Source organism: Neltuma alba, unplaced genomic scaffold, assembly GCF_004799145.2.
Source record: "Neltuma alba isolate B1F8T4 unplaced genomic scaffold, ASM479914v2 tig00010307_pilon, whole genome shotgun sequence".
Taxonomy (NCBI): Eukaryota; Viridiplantae; Streptophyta; class Magnoliopsida; order Fabales; family Fabaceae; genus Neltuma; species Neltuma alba.
This window is the reverse complement of record NW_021635221.1, coordinates 160,278-177,643: the sequence shown is the minus strand read 5'-3', so window position 1 is coordinate 177,643 and position 17,366 is coordinate 160,278. Positions and strand designations below refer to the sequence as shown.

At 33.8% G+C, this 17,366-nt stretch overlaps 1 protein-coding gene across 2 annotated transcripts; it reads left to right on the top strand.

Annotated features, from left to right (window-relative positions):
* Positions 1–1,554: 1,554 nt before the first annotated feature.
* On the top strand, positions 1,555–14,936 carry LOC114755650 (glycerophosphodiester phosphodiesterase GDPD4-like). 2 transcript variants are annotated; one of them, XM_028944513.1, is made up of 9 exons: positions 1,555–1,804; positions 2,515–2,601; positions 9,134–9,231; positions 9,635–9,671; positions 12,459–12,539; positions 12,714–12,806; positions 13,738–13,827; positions 14,301–14,428; positions 14,516–14,936. In XM_028944513.1, exons 1-9 carry the CDS (start codon positions 1,619–1,621, stop codon positions 14,673–14,675), a joined length of 960 nt encoding a protein of 319 aa, XP_028800346.1. In that variant the 5' UTR covers positions 1,555–1,618; the 3' UTR covers positions 14,676–14,936. The 2 variants fall into 2 exon arrangements, with proteins under 2 accessions (XP_028800346.1, XP_028800345.1); XM_028944512.1 differs by having other exon boundaries at positions 1,556–1,804; positions 9,635–9,695.
* The last annotated feature ends 2,430 nt before the right edge of the window (positions 14,937–17,366 follow it).

Genomic DNA, 17,366 nt, shown 5'->3' with positions numbered 1-17,366 from the left:
TAAGTTTAAATTTTAGGGACCAAAAATTATATTAACTCTTAAAATTTAATAATAAACCCTCCATATACTTTCAAGTTTATGCATATAATTTCAAACTATTAATTTTATATACTCTTTTAAATTTTTTTATGCATATTACACTCTCAAACTTTGAGTTATGTATAGAAAAATCTAGTCATTGTATATAAATAATGAAGAAAACTAGTACTAGCAGTATATAGGAGTTATCTATAAAAAAATTTAGGAGTGGATGGAGATTAATTGTAAAGCTTCGAAAAATAAGAAGAGCGAAGTTACTTACATATGGCATGAAATTCATGAAGTTTTATATTATTTAGCTCTTTAATTATTAAAAATATTGAGAGTAAGCATTGAAATTTGAAAATATCAAATTGAACTACCAAATATATTAAAAAGACAAGTAAAGAAATGATTGAAATTATATACTAAAGAGATACAAATGAATATGAAATAAAAAACAACTTAAACTGTAAAATGATACATACAAAATCTCAAAATTGCTAAGCACTCTCATAGGTTTTCCCAATATGCTTAATTTAAAAAAAAATATAGAAATCTAAATTGAAAATTTAAAATTCAATTAAAAATACATAAATACCCTTGTTTTAAAAAAAGTTTCTCACCCTCTCATAGGAGATCTCAGTGGCCAGTTGGCCGGCAGCTGTTGGCGCCGCTGCCTTTGCCTACGAAAGGAATGTTCTGGTAGTTGGAAGGAATATTCCAATGTTCATCCGCAGGGAATGAATATTTTTGGACAAATTGTTAATATCTAATAAAATGTAGTCAGTTACAAAAATTGTGAATGACTTTGCTAAACAAAAGTTGTTAATAACCCATGAAATATAGTCAATATAAATATAAAATTTGTGAATGACAAGTGTAGTCAAAACTAGTACAAATGTGTATGACTTGAAAAATCGATATTATCTTAATTTCTAAACTTCAAACGACAATAACAACTTTTGGATACATTTTACCTCTTTTAAAATAGAAATTAACAAGTCACAATTTTAACATAAAAACTTAAGAAAATAAGAAAAAAAATCATATATTTGGAAAATTCTTATTTCTTAAATTTCAGCTAGTAATAACAAGTTTTCACTTTATTTTACCAATTTCAGAGTAGGAATTATAAATAGGAGCATTTGTATAGTTTTATTTGAATTTCAAAATTCTATTTTAGACCATGCAAATTTCTGGGATTATGCTAATTCAGAAACTATTTGGGTGATATCACATTTTTCAGGTTTTTTTGTTGTTATTTTTTCAAATTTTAATTCCAGTGAAACACTACGATATTTCTTTTTCATAGTTCTTAAAAGATAATGAATATATTTAGAACGTCTCAAATGTTATTCTTCCTAGTATCTTTGGCTATTTTTATTCTAATCAATAATTTGTCTTTGGAACTTTGATTACTGACTGGGCATCTTTTCCAAGTTTTTATTTTTATTTTTTGCTCCAATTTCGATTCATTACGTTAACATTACCACCATGTAAACTCTTTTCTGAGTTCTGACCAAAAACAAAATTATGTAAACCCTTTGCCTGGACAGAAATTGTATGATCGAGCAACGGCCAACGGGCATGGGCGGCAATGGCTTTGAGATTTAGCAGGAGGCAACAACTATTCCCGAACGCTGCCAGTGCTCCAGGGCCCAGAAATCGGCTTCGCTTCAGATTTTCTTCCCGGAGGATCATCAATACGATCATCATATGTCTCGCGTTGCTTGCTATTTTGCCTCCCCTTTTCTTCCACTTCCGTCTTAGACGACTTCATCTGGTACTCCCATTGCCATCTCCGTTCTGTTAAACACGCCCCACCGGACTTATTCTTTGAGTTGTTATGGATTTATACATTCAAATTAGTTTCCTGCGCAAAGAAGTAGTCTGGAAGCTAAATGAACTATGGATGTGAATCGGTGTACATTCAAAAACGATAGCGCGCATTCACAATTTTATGTTTGGCTCAGAATAGCGGAAACTTTCCGTCAGAGTGGGATTGAAGATTTATGTCCTTTTTCGCTTCAAATGATGTCCAGATCTGGGCTTTAATTGTTAGATCACTATGTTTAAGTGATAATCTTCGTCGCGTCTAGTTTTAGAAGTCCTATATTAGATAATATTTTCTGTATAAGCAATTATATATAGATAGCACAAATATCCTAGAATACGGTATTATTAATTATTAATTCCCAGACGTAAACAACCAAATATAAATCCCCAATCGCGTACCTTCGATTTACAATTATTAGTGCATCATAAATTAAGAGGATAATTTCAATTACCATCCAGAACCGGTTTAAAGAGTCACTTCATTTTCCTTGAATTTATCATCAAAGCAAATCTACGTTGTTTATGATTTGAGATAAAACTTGGATTTCTAAGAGGATAACTTCGCGAACACTCTTAACCGTTGTTCACTTTTTCTGTTCGACGATTATTATGATAGGGTCGTATGATTTATATGTAATTGTTGGATTGAATATGCAGATGCAATTGAGGAAATGTGCTTGGCTTAAGGATCCTCCTCTTGTATGTGCGCATGGTGGTGATTCATCTAAGGCTTTTCCTAACACAGTATGTTTTCTGTTTTCATCTTATTGATTCATTTCCTACATCATTATGATGAGGCCCTGATTGAGGAGCTAACAGAAATTTCTACGGTACTTAAGGGTCATAGTTCTTCCGCTCTACAAAAATTTGTTTTAGTGGTGTTTCTCTGTGCTTTCTTAGGTCTCCATCACATTGTTTTGACCTGATACGTAAGCCTCAATTGAAATGCAATCGACGAAAATTTTGACTACAACATTTATCCATCTGGAATTCACATGGAAGAATTATTGCAGGAAATAATCTTTGCATAGATAATTTGTAAACCCCAAGGTTTATCTCAATTGGTAAGAAGAGATATCTCTTCTTAACACCCTAGGTTTGGATTTTTCCTGGTTAGCTTCCCGCCCCGACAAATTTTGAAAATACTCTGGACCTTGTAGATATTTCCACCATGCATATTAGACCAGATTAATTTCTTGAGAATGCACAAACACAGCTTAAAACAGCAATTAATTTTACATTTTTCATAATTAATTTTCATGGAAGTTTACACCATGAAATCTTTTATTTTTAAAGATACTGCCAAATAAAGTTTAATATGCTGCTTTGAAGTTGAAGTATTTCTACACTGCCCTACCACTAAGTGCATACGAAGGACTTGATTTTTCTGGCAATATGGTGTCACTGCTACTTTTTAGTGTATGGTTAGTATAAAATGAGATCTTTTTCCTTTCATTGGTATTTGGTTCATGTCCCCCCCCCCCTTCCAAAAAAAAAAGTTGTCTCCTTAATAGAGATATAAGTTGGCTCAGTAGAACATTTTTGTATTAGTGATGGATATCAGTGCCCTCTTGTCTATTCTAGGAAGAAACATAGGATTAAGGGGTGTATTCCAAATGGGTTAGTTATTTACTGTCTTATCTTAATGTTGTCGTTGGTTATGGGTAGTTATCTTTCTGTTTCAGTTATTTATTTGCTGTCTTATCTTAAGTTGTTATCGGTTATGGGTAGTTATGGATAGTTATCTTTCGGTTATTATGCAAATGATTTTATTAGACCATAAAAGGTTATTATGCAGGCCCACTGCAACGTAAATGAAGTATTATTCAGAGAAAATCATTGCCTCTCCCTCCCTAGAATTTCAGATTCTGATTCTAGAGTTTGTATTCCCCTCTCTCTCTTTTTCCTCTCCCCTCTCTATTCCTACATTCTTCCTTCCTAAACCTAACAATTGGCTGCTTTAGTGTCTTTTCTATATTAACTCTCTGCATCTCTGCCTCCAATCTTTGCAACCTTTCTTCGTCAATAATATTAATTCTTTTATCTATGAGAAGAAACAATCAAGTTGAATTTCTCTGGCCATGAGTTTGTATTTTGTTGACTGAGCTCAATCTTCTGCTTATTTCTTTGTAAAATCTCCTCAACCGGCCTTGCCATGGCAAAAATGGGTAAAAAGAAAACTTTCTTGTCTTGCAAAGTTTGTGGTGCCCCAACATGCTTCCTTTTAATTTGTGCTTATATTTTCTGTAGTTCTCAAACATGTTTGTGTAAATTTGTAAGTTTTGATTTGATGAGTATGCTGATGAAGCTCTTTCCCTTGAGTGATGGTTTTCTTGGGTGGGTTTCCCATGCTTGTTTAGGCATATATCAATTGACACTGTAGCTGCACCATATGGGTGGGTTTCCCATGCTTGGTATGGGGGATTTGGAGGGGAGGGATTTTGCTCCCCTCCCCTTGTTTGGATTGAACAAATTTTTAGGAGGGGAGAAAATTTTCCCTCCTCTTCTGATTAGACTGAATTCCAATGCCTTGGGAGTCAAGATCATAAATTAACTAAGGATTGCACTATAGTGGCACAACTTCGGGTCATTTCACTCACGGAGCCTTAATCGAATCCTAATAGCTAAGGGTGTGTTTGGCTTAATAGAGGGGACTAGAGGGGAGGGATTTTAATGGTGGGAAAAGAGATGAAAGGAAGAGGAGGGATTTTAATATTATCTTATTTGCATTAATATGAGGGGAGGGGAGGGGAGGAATTTTAATGTTACTTTATTTGGTTTAGGAAGGGAGGGGAGGCAAAACATTTTTGTATAGACAACTTTGCGTTTATATTATTTTTTAGGTTATTTTTACAAACTTTATAGAGTAATTAATAAAATATAATTATAAATAACATTTAATACATAACATCAACTTTTTATAATTAGCAAAATTAAATAAATATAATGATAATACATAATTAATAGCTACTATATATTCAATAACTATAATTGTATTTATATTGAAAATCTAGTTTAATGAAGTAAAGATGTTTAATTTGAGTATGTTTTTCTAGCTTTCATTTTACCCGGTGCTATTGGTACGAGTAGTCAAATAACTTTTTCAAAGACACCATAGATGACTTATTGTTTTGAGTGCTTGATTTGTGTTTGGAAATTAAAATATATTTGATAACAACTTTTTTTTTTTAAAAATATTTGATAGCATATAAATTAAGGAGGATAGGCATGATTGAATCCACAAGTATACCAAATTACATACAATTCGGCACCGAAAGGTAACATGGAATTATTAGAAAATAGTAGAGGCATATTAGTCAATACAAGCTAAAATATTACCCTCTCGGGAGGGAAATTTTTTTAACATTTTTCCTTCCTTCTTAAAATTTTTATGTTGCCAAAGAAGGAAAAATGGTTAAAATCCTTTCTTCTCCCTTCCCTCCTCTCTAAATCCTTCATACCAAACGCACTGTAAATGTCTAAGAAAACTTGTAAAATTGGGATTTAGTTGTTGAAAATCATGTTGAGCAAAGTGAAGAAGTAATGCAAAGGAAATACTTGTTTTTTGAGGTTTTTGTTATAAAAGTAGTGAAATGGAATTATTTGGATTAAGGGCTTTAATAAAAGTGTCTTTGGCAATGGGGATTGAGCTATCCTTGCTCTTTCAAAATATTTGGGAGTTTAAAGCCACTAAGTCTTAATTAGAACCCTAAATAATCATTTAGATCCAATGCTTGAATTAGTAAAAATCACTTTGATCAAAATGAATTAACACTTTTCAAAACACTATTGAAAAACCACTTCCACTTAGTGTGTAAATGAAGGGAATGATGCAATACTCTCTCTTGGTTACCAATCAGCACATAAGAGTCAATGGCAATCAATCAACTAACAATAATCATTTCAAATCAATCAAAAGCCAAGGGTTAAGAAAGATATAGCTATATATAAATCAGAAACACATTACATCATTCAGTTCAAATACAAGTAAATCAATCACAAGGAAAAACTTATCAGTTATCCAAGGTAGTGAATATGACATTCAACCCTAAATCTAGAGGTCCAAACACATATAACTATAAAGATTGAAATAAGAAACTCCCCAATATAGCCCATGAGCACAAGCTTGTATCCCCGTCATCAAAGAGCACCAACTTCAGCTACTCATAGTTCCAATCTTGCTCCAATCGGTTTTAGCCCTCTTGGTAGCCATGAAAGATGAAATGGGTGTGGAAAGGTGGTGTAGAGATGAAATGGTGAAGAATAACAGTTTCAGAAATGGCAAATTGGTGATGAAATGAGGTAAAAATGAAGAATTTGTGGTTGGGAATGGTGGAGAGTTGAGAGGAAATGAGTAAGACTAATTCTGCATGAGGAATGGTGGCTGCTTGCCTCAATTCGAGCCCTTAACCTAATTTAGAAGCCCCTAAAGTCAGATAAATGAAACTCTGCGTTTTGAAACAGATTCTTTGCCACAGCAAAGAGGTATGGAGAAGCATTGTTGAGAACTCGAGGGCTTTGTTGCGGCAAGACAACTCTTGTGCCATGGCTATGGGACACAGTGAAGGTGATTCCTTCAAGTTCTTTTCTTGACTTGGATTCTTACATCCTTCTTCACTTTAAGCTCCCTAAGGTGCTTTTCAAGGCTCTTCGACTCCTTTGGTTTCCCAGATCCCTTCATTTATCTACAATATCAATATAGTTTCTTATAATATCTAGTTTCTCATGATCCAAGGTAAATGAAAATCAGTTAGAAGTCATTAAAAAAACTTTGAAAAAGCATGAATTAAATGCAAAAGGACAGTGATAAAACTTGGCTCGAAGATAAGCAAGAAGCGTGTGAAAACACTTCAAGAGCTTTAAAAATAGCTCAAGAAAGAGTGTAAAAATTGGGGCGATTTGGAGGGAAGGAATAATATTTTGGATTGTTATTACTACTATACTAGTGTTTAATATTCCTAAATTATCCATCTAGTCTTGTTTCGGAAAAAAAAAAAAAAGCAGAAAAGCCACAATAAGTCCCACATGAAATTTTGTAGGGAAAATTAAATTCAAGTCTCAGGTAAGAGAAATTATTACTACGAGGTCCCATGAAATCACCAATTAAATCTGAAGTCTCAAGGGATTTGTGGGTAAAAGAATCTAATTGTGAAATTACCAAGCTACTCTCACTGATTAGTTTAGTTGTTAATGCGTGCTGTGATAGTTGTTAATATAACTAGTTTAATTGTTAATGACAAGTGTATGGTATAGGTGGATATTAGTTGTTAATACATGCCACGATAGTTATTAATATAACTCTTTTAGTTGTCAGTGACAAGTGTGTAGTGCAGGTGGACATTATTTGTTAATACATGCTGTGATAGCTGTTAATATAACTCATTTAGTTGTCACTGACAAGTGTGTGGTATAAGTGGATATTATTTGTTAATAAGTGCTGTGATAGTTGTTAATATAACTCTTTTAGTTGTCAATGACAAGTATAAGGTGCAAGTGGACATTAGTTTTTTTTTTTTTTTAATTAGTTGTTAACACATACTGCAATATTTGTTAATATAACTAGTTTAGAGCAACAGAGTGTGGAGCAGAGAGTGACAAAGCGTGGAGCAGAGAGTGATAGCGGGTAGAGTGTTTCGCAAAGACAACATATGGTTTAGGGTTTAATCAAAAGGGCAAGAAGGTAATTGAAAATTTCAATTTTTTTGCTATAAAGTCCCTTGGGACATTAGATATATTTAATGATTTTAAAGGACCTTAAAATAATAAAATGTCTTGCTTGGGACCTGTGTAATTTTCCCACTCTTGTACTCTAGATTTGTGGGGCAAGAATATTGATTTCCTAAATCGAATGTTAATACATTGATTTAGCCTCTGATGATTTTTTGAATTTGTACTTTTTTTTATAAGTGAATCTGCACCGCTATAGTAATATGAATTCTAATTTTCTTGGCTCCTAATTATTAATTTTGGATATAGATATATAAGTATTATAATAATTATAATCATAATTATTGAATATATATTATTGTGTGTATATATATAGCAACTATTTTGTATAAATATCATTTATAATTATATTGTATTAAATACTTATAAAATTCAAAAAAATTAATTAAAATAAGGACAAAGTTGTCTATATAAAAATATTTTCCCTCCCCTTTCCTCCTAAACCAAACAAGGTAACATTAAAATCTCTTCCTTCCCCTTCCTTTTCATCAAGCCAAACAAGGTGATATTTAAATCTCTACCCTCTCTTCTCCTCGTCTCTCCTCCAATAAAATTTCTCCCATCCCTCTTCTTCCTTGAGCCAAACACTAAGAGAAAAAAGGGATGTGATACGGCGGTTGCAATGAGTATGGAAAAGTTCAGCCATCAATGATGTTGGTTCGTTAGGCACAGTTCTATGATGGAGTCTTGAATTATAGAGCCAAAAGTAATTCTTGTACTTAAGTGGCGTGATTCATTTTACAAATTGTTTTTTAACAATGGGTTCACCATTCTTTCTTAAGGCCTCCTTCGCTTTCTGTCTACTATCACCCATTTTTTATCCCCATTTTCTAACCAACTTCTTTTAGATTCTCCTAATAAAGCTTTCATTTGTCTCCACTGCCCTAAACTTTGTACAATCTCATCGTTCTGCTTTTCATTGAACATTCTAATCGTGAGGATTTATCTAGTTTTCACAGAAGGCCAAACTCTAGGTCAATGCAAAATTAATTTTTTAGGAAGTTTTATGAGCAAAATGGGAAATGATAGATGTTAGACTAAATGGTAATGAGTAATGACTTATAGTTCAATATATAAAACCTGGTCCAAATTTTGAGTTGCCAAGTTAAAATATCAAAAGAAGTTGCCTTTTTTCCCTTAAAATAGCTTTCTCGTAACTTGAGGAGGTATCTCTTTAATTGATAACGGTGTAATTGGAATGCTTGGATATCTTTGGACAGATAAACCAATTTAACAACTCTTTTTAATCTATGTGAAAAGTGTCGAAAGCATCTCATATAAGGGACAAGAGGGATTTTTTTTTTTTTTTAATACACATGTTAGAGTTAATTTAAGAGTGGGAGTGATGTTGAAGTAATGTACTTATTTATTTTTATCCCTTAAATTTTTGTAATGGCTGGTGATTATTTGGTTAACTTCTTCAATTTTGATTTGATATGGATTTGTCACATTTTATTATAAAGAATTATTTGTTTGAAAACATATCTGTATGGTAGAGTTTTTGTATATGATATAGTTCTTCCTTTGTTGTATCTGATTATTCTTACAGATAGCTGCATATGTCTCTGCTCTCCGTTCTCAAGTGGACTGCATTGAGATTGATGTATCTCGTTCTTCTGATGGAGTTTTGTTTGCTCTCCATGATAGGTACTTTGGCTTATAAGTTTCTTATAGGAATTAGTCACAACAATCCTTAAATTGCCAAAACTAGTTATAGATCCTTCTCAGCGTAGGCCAAAAAAAAATAAAAAATAAAAAATCTCACTGAATATTTTCTGATGCATTTCACTGGATTTATTTGAGGTTTGGAGTCCCAGATTTGAAATGCTATATCACTGTTATCGACATCACGTCTATTAAATACAAATTTATGGACTACTATATTTTTTGTCAACTGTATGAAAATTATAATTTTGCACTTCTCTGATATTATTCTTATTAGTTCATTTTGGGATCTGCTAAATATTAATGGGCTTATCAGCTTCATGTCATTGCCTCTAAAGTTAGCTTTATGGCTAGAGAGATATTTATTCTTGCTTGATGCAGTCAGGGATTTGCAGCGGATGTCAAGAAACACTACATCTAAGGTTGGGCACTTAAGTGCAAATCAGGTTAGACTAGCTAATTTTGTTTATTAACAACCGATGAGAGGTGTCCCGTAAGGATTGTTGTGGGTCACTGATGGGCTGATCTTTTATATTCCCCCCCTCCACAAAAAAAAAAAAAAAAGTTTCATACTAGATGAGTCTTTGTTTTTATTTACCTTCATGTTTGTTTCTTTTTTATGGTGATTGTTTGGACCTTTTGTGGCCTACGTTCTCCTATAAATTGTAACAATTGTGTTTGAAATAAAAAGGGAAATTTTTATCAGCACTCTGGTAGGGTGGGGAATCTCTCCTAAAATCTGGCTATTGATATAGAAGAATCAACCCACATAAATATCTCAGAGAGCTCCCAATGTGGAATTCAGGAATTCAGGCCTCCCATACTATCTTAGCTTTCATTAATTGGCTCCCATACACGCTACAATTCACTCAACTTCCTCATTGGTTAGAATCTGATGGGTGAGAGAGCCCCGTTTGGCTTATGTTAGGAAACATACTAAGGGTAATTAAGGCATTTTATACATGATAGTTGGAGGAAAGAGAGTGGGCTTGTGAGAATGTGAGATAGGCATGATTTTGGGAAGTTTCTTTATAGAGCCTGTCTCTCGAATACACAGGGATATTGCAGCAGGGATTGTCTTTCTCTTTTGTAGATTCCCTTCCCATTAGACCTACACTCTTGGGGATGTGATTTTAACTATTGGATAATACTATCTAGGGTTGTGTTCCATCCGAATCCTTGGTATGTAGCTCTTTTTAGAATTATTGATTACCAGCTTTGATGCTGATAGGTCTGGACCTCGTAATGTACCAATTGGTGGGCCTGAGATGTCAGCCAAGTTTATAGTAGGAAGAAAAAGACAAACAAGAGTAGTGAGCAGGCAGAAAAGGGGGAGCAATGTAACGAACATATAGTGATGTGGATGTGGGGATGGCAAAATAGTTAGGGAAGTGTTGGCCTCTCAAATGCTAAAGGGAGGGTGAGATCTGCCTGTGAGGTTTCATTGTACCTCTTGTCACTTGTTTTGGGTTTTCATTGTGGTAGGCAGCTAAGCTGTGTTTCCTTCATTAAACGTTGTCAATCTCCCAATGAGGTTTCTGGTTTAAGCAGAATTTTATCCTTAATATTTTATAGCTGATGATAATACATCAGTTAAGCTTCCATCAGATACCAACATGCGGGTACTCCAATAGGATAGGAAATTCTCTCTTGAGAGCTACACCTCTTAAGGTTGGAGAACCAATGTACTTAAATACTCTATAGAGCATCCATACAATTGATGTAGGATATAGACATCTCATACTAACTTAGAGCCCGTTTCGTTCAATTCTATTGCATATATGCAATGGTAATCCTTATTGCATTGGTATAAATGACACGTTTGGTTGGGCGTAATGCTGGTAAAGGAGATTGCACTGGTAATAAAAATTGCACCTTTTTTTTTTGGGGGGTAATATCTATTCCTAATGGGGACCCTATGAATGATCATCACAGGGCTGCAATTCCTCATAAAATGTCCATTTTATCCTCAATAACTCGTGAAAAGACATCATTTGCCCTCAACATTTCTCCTTTGCATCCCTTTCTCTCCAAACCCTCCTTTGTCTATTTCCATCTCCATTCGTTGTCTCCTTCCTTCCATTCATTGTATTACTTGGGTTCCCCTTTACTTTTTTTTTTTTTTTGGTCTTATTTTTCCACTTGTTTGAAGCAATCGCTGATGAGATTGCATCAGCAATTTTCAAATGGAAGTCGCAACCTGTGTCAAAAATCCTAAACTGTTTATCGCAGGTTTCGTACCAGAATGGTAATTGATATTAGAGATTGACACATTAAAATCGATGATGAACCTTTAGAAATTAAAATCAAGGATGAACCCTTAGAATAATCCTCCTCCTTTTGCAAAGCTATACAGAACATGCCATGTTGACCCAGTTACTCTATGAAAGCTCTTTATGCTCCAAGGTCGGGTTCAGGGTGGCTAATCTCAATCCTTGAAGCCGCATCAGAGGAGAAACCGTTTAGTGGAAACAAGATCCATGTGGCTTATTTCAGCATTAGAAAGGGAAGTCATTACATGAATCTTCCCAATATATTGACCACACGACAGAATGGGAAGCCAGCAACTGGGAAGATCCCTAGTGTTGCTGAAAACGGTGTGGAAGAGGGATTGAAGATGGCTCTTGGGCGATATGCTAAGTTTTTCTTTGCTTTTTTATTGAGGGCAATATAGGCTTTTCATTATTATTTTTATCTGGTTAAATTTAAAAAGATAATTTTTTGACTGATCTTCTTAATAAGCTACCAAACACATTAATGGTAATAAAGATTGCATTGCATTTCATTGTAATGCATTGCATAACCATATCTAAGGACCAAGGAATTGAACCAAGTGGGCCCTTAGTATATGAAAATTCTATAGCAAGATATTAATCACCTAAAATAATCGTTTAATTTGAATCTGTTAGTTTGATCAACCATTGTCTACAAAATAAAATGAATGCTGAAATTACTGATTTTGTCACCTTTTGGCTTAGTAGTTTAATTGGCCAGGATCTAGTGGTATGATGTAAAGACACTATTGCATCATCTCTTGTAGCCAATGGGCCTTCATTTTTCATGAATCTTGTACTAGGTCATTTTATGCCAAAGTCTCTATTAATTGATATTACATTCTGAAGTTCTTTGCTTTTTCTCTTAATAAGAAATTGTTTGTAGGTTTGCTAAGAGTAACATCGACTAAGATTCTGTTCAGCTTGTTTCTGCAGATAAGGGAGCTTAGTGCTTTGAATCAATCTGTGGACAAGTTGAACGATGAAGGTATAGCTACCATTGAAGAGGCACTGAAGGTATTATTACAGGATTGAAAAAATTGAATATTCCTGCTCAGCCTCCCTTTGTTTTGCTTACCTCTTTGAATTGTGGTCAATTGCTATAGTTATTCATTGCCTTTTCTTGTTTTACATTTTATTTTTCCTATAATACTTTTAGGCTAGTCTCTTACTATTATTTTATTGTCTTAGTCGATTGCTAATTCAGTAAGGCAGATAATCCTAGATGCGAAGGTTGGACCACCATTGTACGAAAATGGGCTTGCCAGAGACATTCTTTCTGCTGTAAGTATGTAATGCTCCTTTCCTAGACCCTAGGCATCCATATTTCATAATTTGTAATTTTCTAGTTGTTGTTTGGCCTATCATTTTGCTATCTGGTCCTAAGTTTGTCAATGAGTTGGTGGCCTGTCAAAAGTATGTATAGTTGACATGATGGGGATTCCCATGAAAAGACAGAGTTTGAGTGTTGACTTTTGATCTCTTATTCATTTGAAATTTAATTTCCTTTCCAATTTGTTTTGACTACAAGAATTTTAAAAATTATCTGCTTGTCTTATTGGATTTTCTGCTAGTCATGTGTTTTCTTGCTATCAATCTTTATAGGATGATGTATGTAGTATGAAGAACTCTAGTGATTCTGAACTTCACTTTTATTCAAATGAGGTGCTGGTTATAAATAGAGTACAGAAACCCTAATAGATGAGAGTGATAAGCCGAAATCCTAGTGATTGACCTAGATCCTAGGAAATACAGATTCAAATAATAAAGATGAAATCAGAATAATATCCCTAGATACTAGATTACATCATAGATTTAAATTTCAAATCAACGCTAATTAGGGTTAGGGTTTTTAGGCCCATGGCCCAATTCCTCTTTCGCTGCCAACATAGTATATTGATGTGGTTGGTTAAATCTTCTTTTCTTCCTCACACGCAACTCCTCATGAGAAAGAAAAGAAGATACTGATATTACTAAATTGATGAAGCGTAGGTTATAGCATAGACTTGAACTCTCATGTTAATATGTTAGAGCTTAAAAGTTGATCAAAATCCGTTTTCCGCACCCCTTGAAATCATGTAGTAGTCTGCAAGCATCACAAATACGTGAATCCAATTGAAATAGACAACACCCCTTAGAAATTTGACAATATACTTTTAATTATCTTTCTATTTGCCCAGTAAGGTAATCTCAAGTCTGAAATACATCGTTTCAGGTGGAAAGGACGGACTGTGGAAACTGCCTTGTATGGGCTAAAAGTGATAGTTTGGCGAGGGATGTGATTAAACTGTCATCAGATATCACAGTAAGAAGCAATTGAAAATGCTTGCCTGTTTGGTTATCTTGTGAGATGACTGTTTTCTCTTGTTTCTTCTTAATTCTCATTTGCATCTCACCTGGCATGGGAAAAGGAATGTTGGGCTATTTCCTATTTAAATTATTTATGATTTATAGGGTTGCATAAACATAAAAGATTAATCCTGGGATTCTTGTGTGCCACTTTTGGCATCTATAACTTTTGTCATCAACTTAGAAAAATGAAAGGACAAGGTCTATTTCTGATCTCAGTATATGCCTTCACAATCAAATAGCAGCATTCTTGTTGATCACTTCACTAAGGCATGCTGGTTTTCTGTTATCTTACTGGTCACTTTAACGATTGCAAAATCAGACCAGATAGCACTTACTGGAGATTAAATCATAGTGGAACTGTGAATTTTACCTCTTGGTTTCGTCATCCACTATAATTTCCTTGTATGTTTTTCTGTCATAATGCAGGTAGGCTACATTGTTATGATAGACCCATCTACTGGGGCTAGAAGAAATTTGTTGAGGATTAAAGATGCTGAGGTTGTTGGTGTCTATCATCCATTGATTGATGATAAGCTTGTTAAAGTCTTGCACAGGTGTGAATTTCATGTAAAGCATCTGTGAATTAGCTTGGTAAACGAAGCGTGCATGTGTGATGATCAATTTTTGCTTGGTGATTACAGGAGAAAAAAAAGGGTATATGCCTGGACAGTTGATGATGAAGAATCCATGCAAAAGATGTTGTCTGAGCATGTTGATGCTATTGTTACGAGCTATCCAACTTTACTCCAACGTGTGATGCAAGATACTAGAACTCGATGTCTCGTAGAAGGTTATTCATGATCAAATTAATATTTAATTCAATACACTTATCTTAGAATACCTACTTTCTGCTGCAAATATCAAAACTGATATGTACACATCCATTCTTCTTTTGGCTGCCTCAAGTGAATCTTACAAAAACAGAAGAATATCCCATGCGTTGGATTGTTAACAAATTACTTCAGTACTGAACATTATATGTTATTGGTCAATAAGGTACTAGCTGCATAACGGAGTCTTCAGGATGTTCTAGTATATGATCAAGCAACAATTCTCCATTTACATGAAGATTGATTAACATCCAACTCGGCAATTTGATGAATATGGATGTTTTTGTGTTTGAAAGTTTTGGAATTTGGACCGTTGTGTGCTTTCCCTCTTTGTATGGATTCATAATGACTAGTTAGTATGGATTCCACCAAGGAATTTTTCTGGCGCGATGGCCTTGCGTGCCTTGTCATAATGATTCGGGTATATTGGAGCTACTATTAAGATATTAAAGCACCAAATGGTGCCAGCTAAGAAGAGAATAGATAATTCATTCGAGAAAATCGAAGTGAAATAGATACAACTAGCAGTATCGTCTCTTTTCTAACTGATTCTAATGACAATACTTCCTTTAACAGCTTGTCACAAAAATCTCTTGCCATATATTTTCATATATCAAAATAGGGTTGAAGTGTAAACCTGTCTTAAAAGGTTGAAGGTTTCACTCAGGTGGGCACTTTGAAGTTCTTTTGGGATGCAAGTTTGTCTTGAAATGCACTCTACGGATAGAAAAATAACGTTGACTGTTAAGATAGTGATATTGACTACTAACATTTTAGATGGAAATATCATTATGATTTAAACTTTCAGGACAAATTTGTATGTTACAAAAAATTTTTGGGTGCCAACTGAACTTAAGTGAAAATTTTTAGGGATAAATTTACACCTTATCCCATCAAAATATCATGGTACTCCTCCGATCCTAAATATAAGACTCATTTTGTAGTACAAATTGCACTGCAAAATGGGTTTTATATTTAGAATTGGGGGAGTATAATATAGGTAGAGAAGAAAATAGATGATTCATTCCACAAAACGGAAAGAGAAACATCTATAGCATATATATCCCCTTTGTCTAGACTCGTCGCTAGCCTGGTGATGTTTAGCTATCTTTTAGACTCAAAAATCCTTGTTAGAGATATCACTGATGCTAAGACAAAAATAGAAGGATTAAGGTGCAAATTCGGAAGTTTTCATTTAGCAGCATTGGGCATTCAGAAGTTTAAAAGAGTAGTAATATTTTCTCTTATCGTTAAATATATTAATAGTCAATATTATTATTTTAACGTTCAATGTTAGTTTTTTTTTTAATAGCATGTCAATGTTAGTTTTTTTTAACAGTAGGGAAAAATATTGCTACAATTTTAAACGTTCGGAGCAAATTTGTACCTTAACCCAAAATAGAAAGTTGCTTTTGGAAAGTTGATTTTAAACTAAGTTTCCCAACACCATTTTCTCCAAGAATAACCAAAGTTAAGTTATCTGAATTTTGCAAAATTGAGCATTGTATCAAATAAGAGACAAAGATAGACAAGGCAGGTTTCCACTAGTTCTAGGCTTGATAAGTCACTTTCCTATCTTGTTTATCATCTGACAAATCCATTGCGATGAATAACTAAGCCTTCATTAGCTTCTGTAAATTATCAGCCAAGCTCTCCTATTCTTAACATATCCTTCCCATACTCCATCAACTAGGATATTGTTATCAAATTCAAAAGAGTCAAGGGTTATTCTTGTCCTAGAAGTATTGATAAAGAAGCTATGGGTATTCACAAGTTTTTGTTTTTGGGCTCAACGTCATTTCAGAAATATTAAAAAGAGAGCAATGTAGCCCTTTTTGTTAAAAGCTAATATTAACCATTAAAAAACTTACATTAACATTTTAACATTTTTAATGGACGAGGAAATATTACTCCTTTTTTAACACATTTTGGGCGACATTGAGCCAAAAACATTCTGAATACTCAGCTCTTTTTGAAATGCTTTGAAAGTAGAAATGATGTTTAGCCCAATTTAAAATGCACCACTTTTATCATGGTTATCGCAAAATTGTCATCTTTAGTAACTTTATAGAAGCTCTATGTAACACCTTACGTTATGATCATATATGGAGCCAAAATATGTCAAATGGAACCATATTGCGTTACATTAGGCTTAGAAAATCATAGTTTGAAAAATTACTTTCTCGGGTAACTATTTATTTGGTAACCTTAGGATTTAGCTAATTTTGGAAATTTATAACTAAATCTAGAAAAATCGAAATAAGGTGCTTCCCAGTTCTATTTGAAGCTCTTTCCTTCCTCATGTAGGAAAAATACTCACTTGTCTATTACTCATCGGGCTCCATTTTTCTTGTAAAAGCCACTGTTTATTTGGTCAATTTTTAATTGCTAGCTTTTTATCATAACTTGAAAAATTCATAACTTTTATCGCATTGCTCCAAATTAGGTGATCTATTACTCCATTTAAAGTTTGGGATGTGAACTTTAAGCTCACCAAATCTCATAGTCAGATTCTATAACATTCCAAATTTTGGATTTAGAAATACCAGAATTAGCACAAACTGGGCAGGCTAGCATAGCCCTTTTGTAGGAGTTTCAGAGGTTCCCTAGAAAGAAGATAGGATTCTCAGGGACTAAACCGCAAAATAAGCATTTTCTAAAA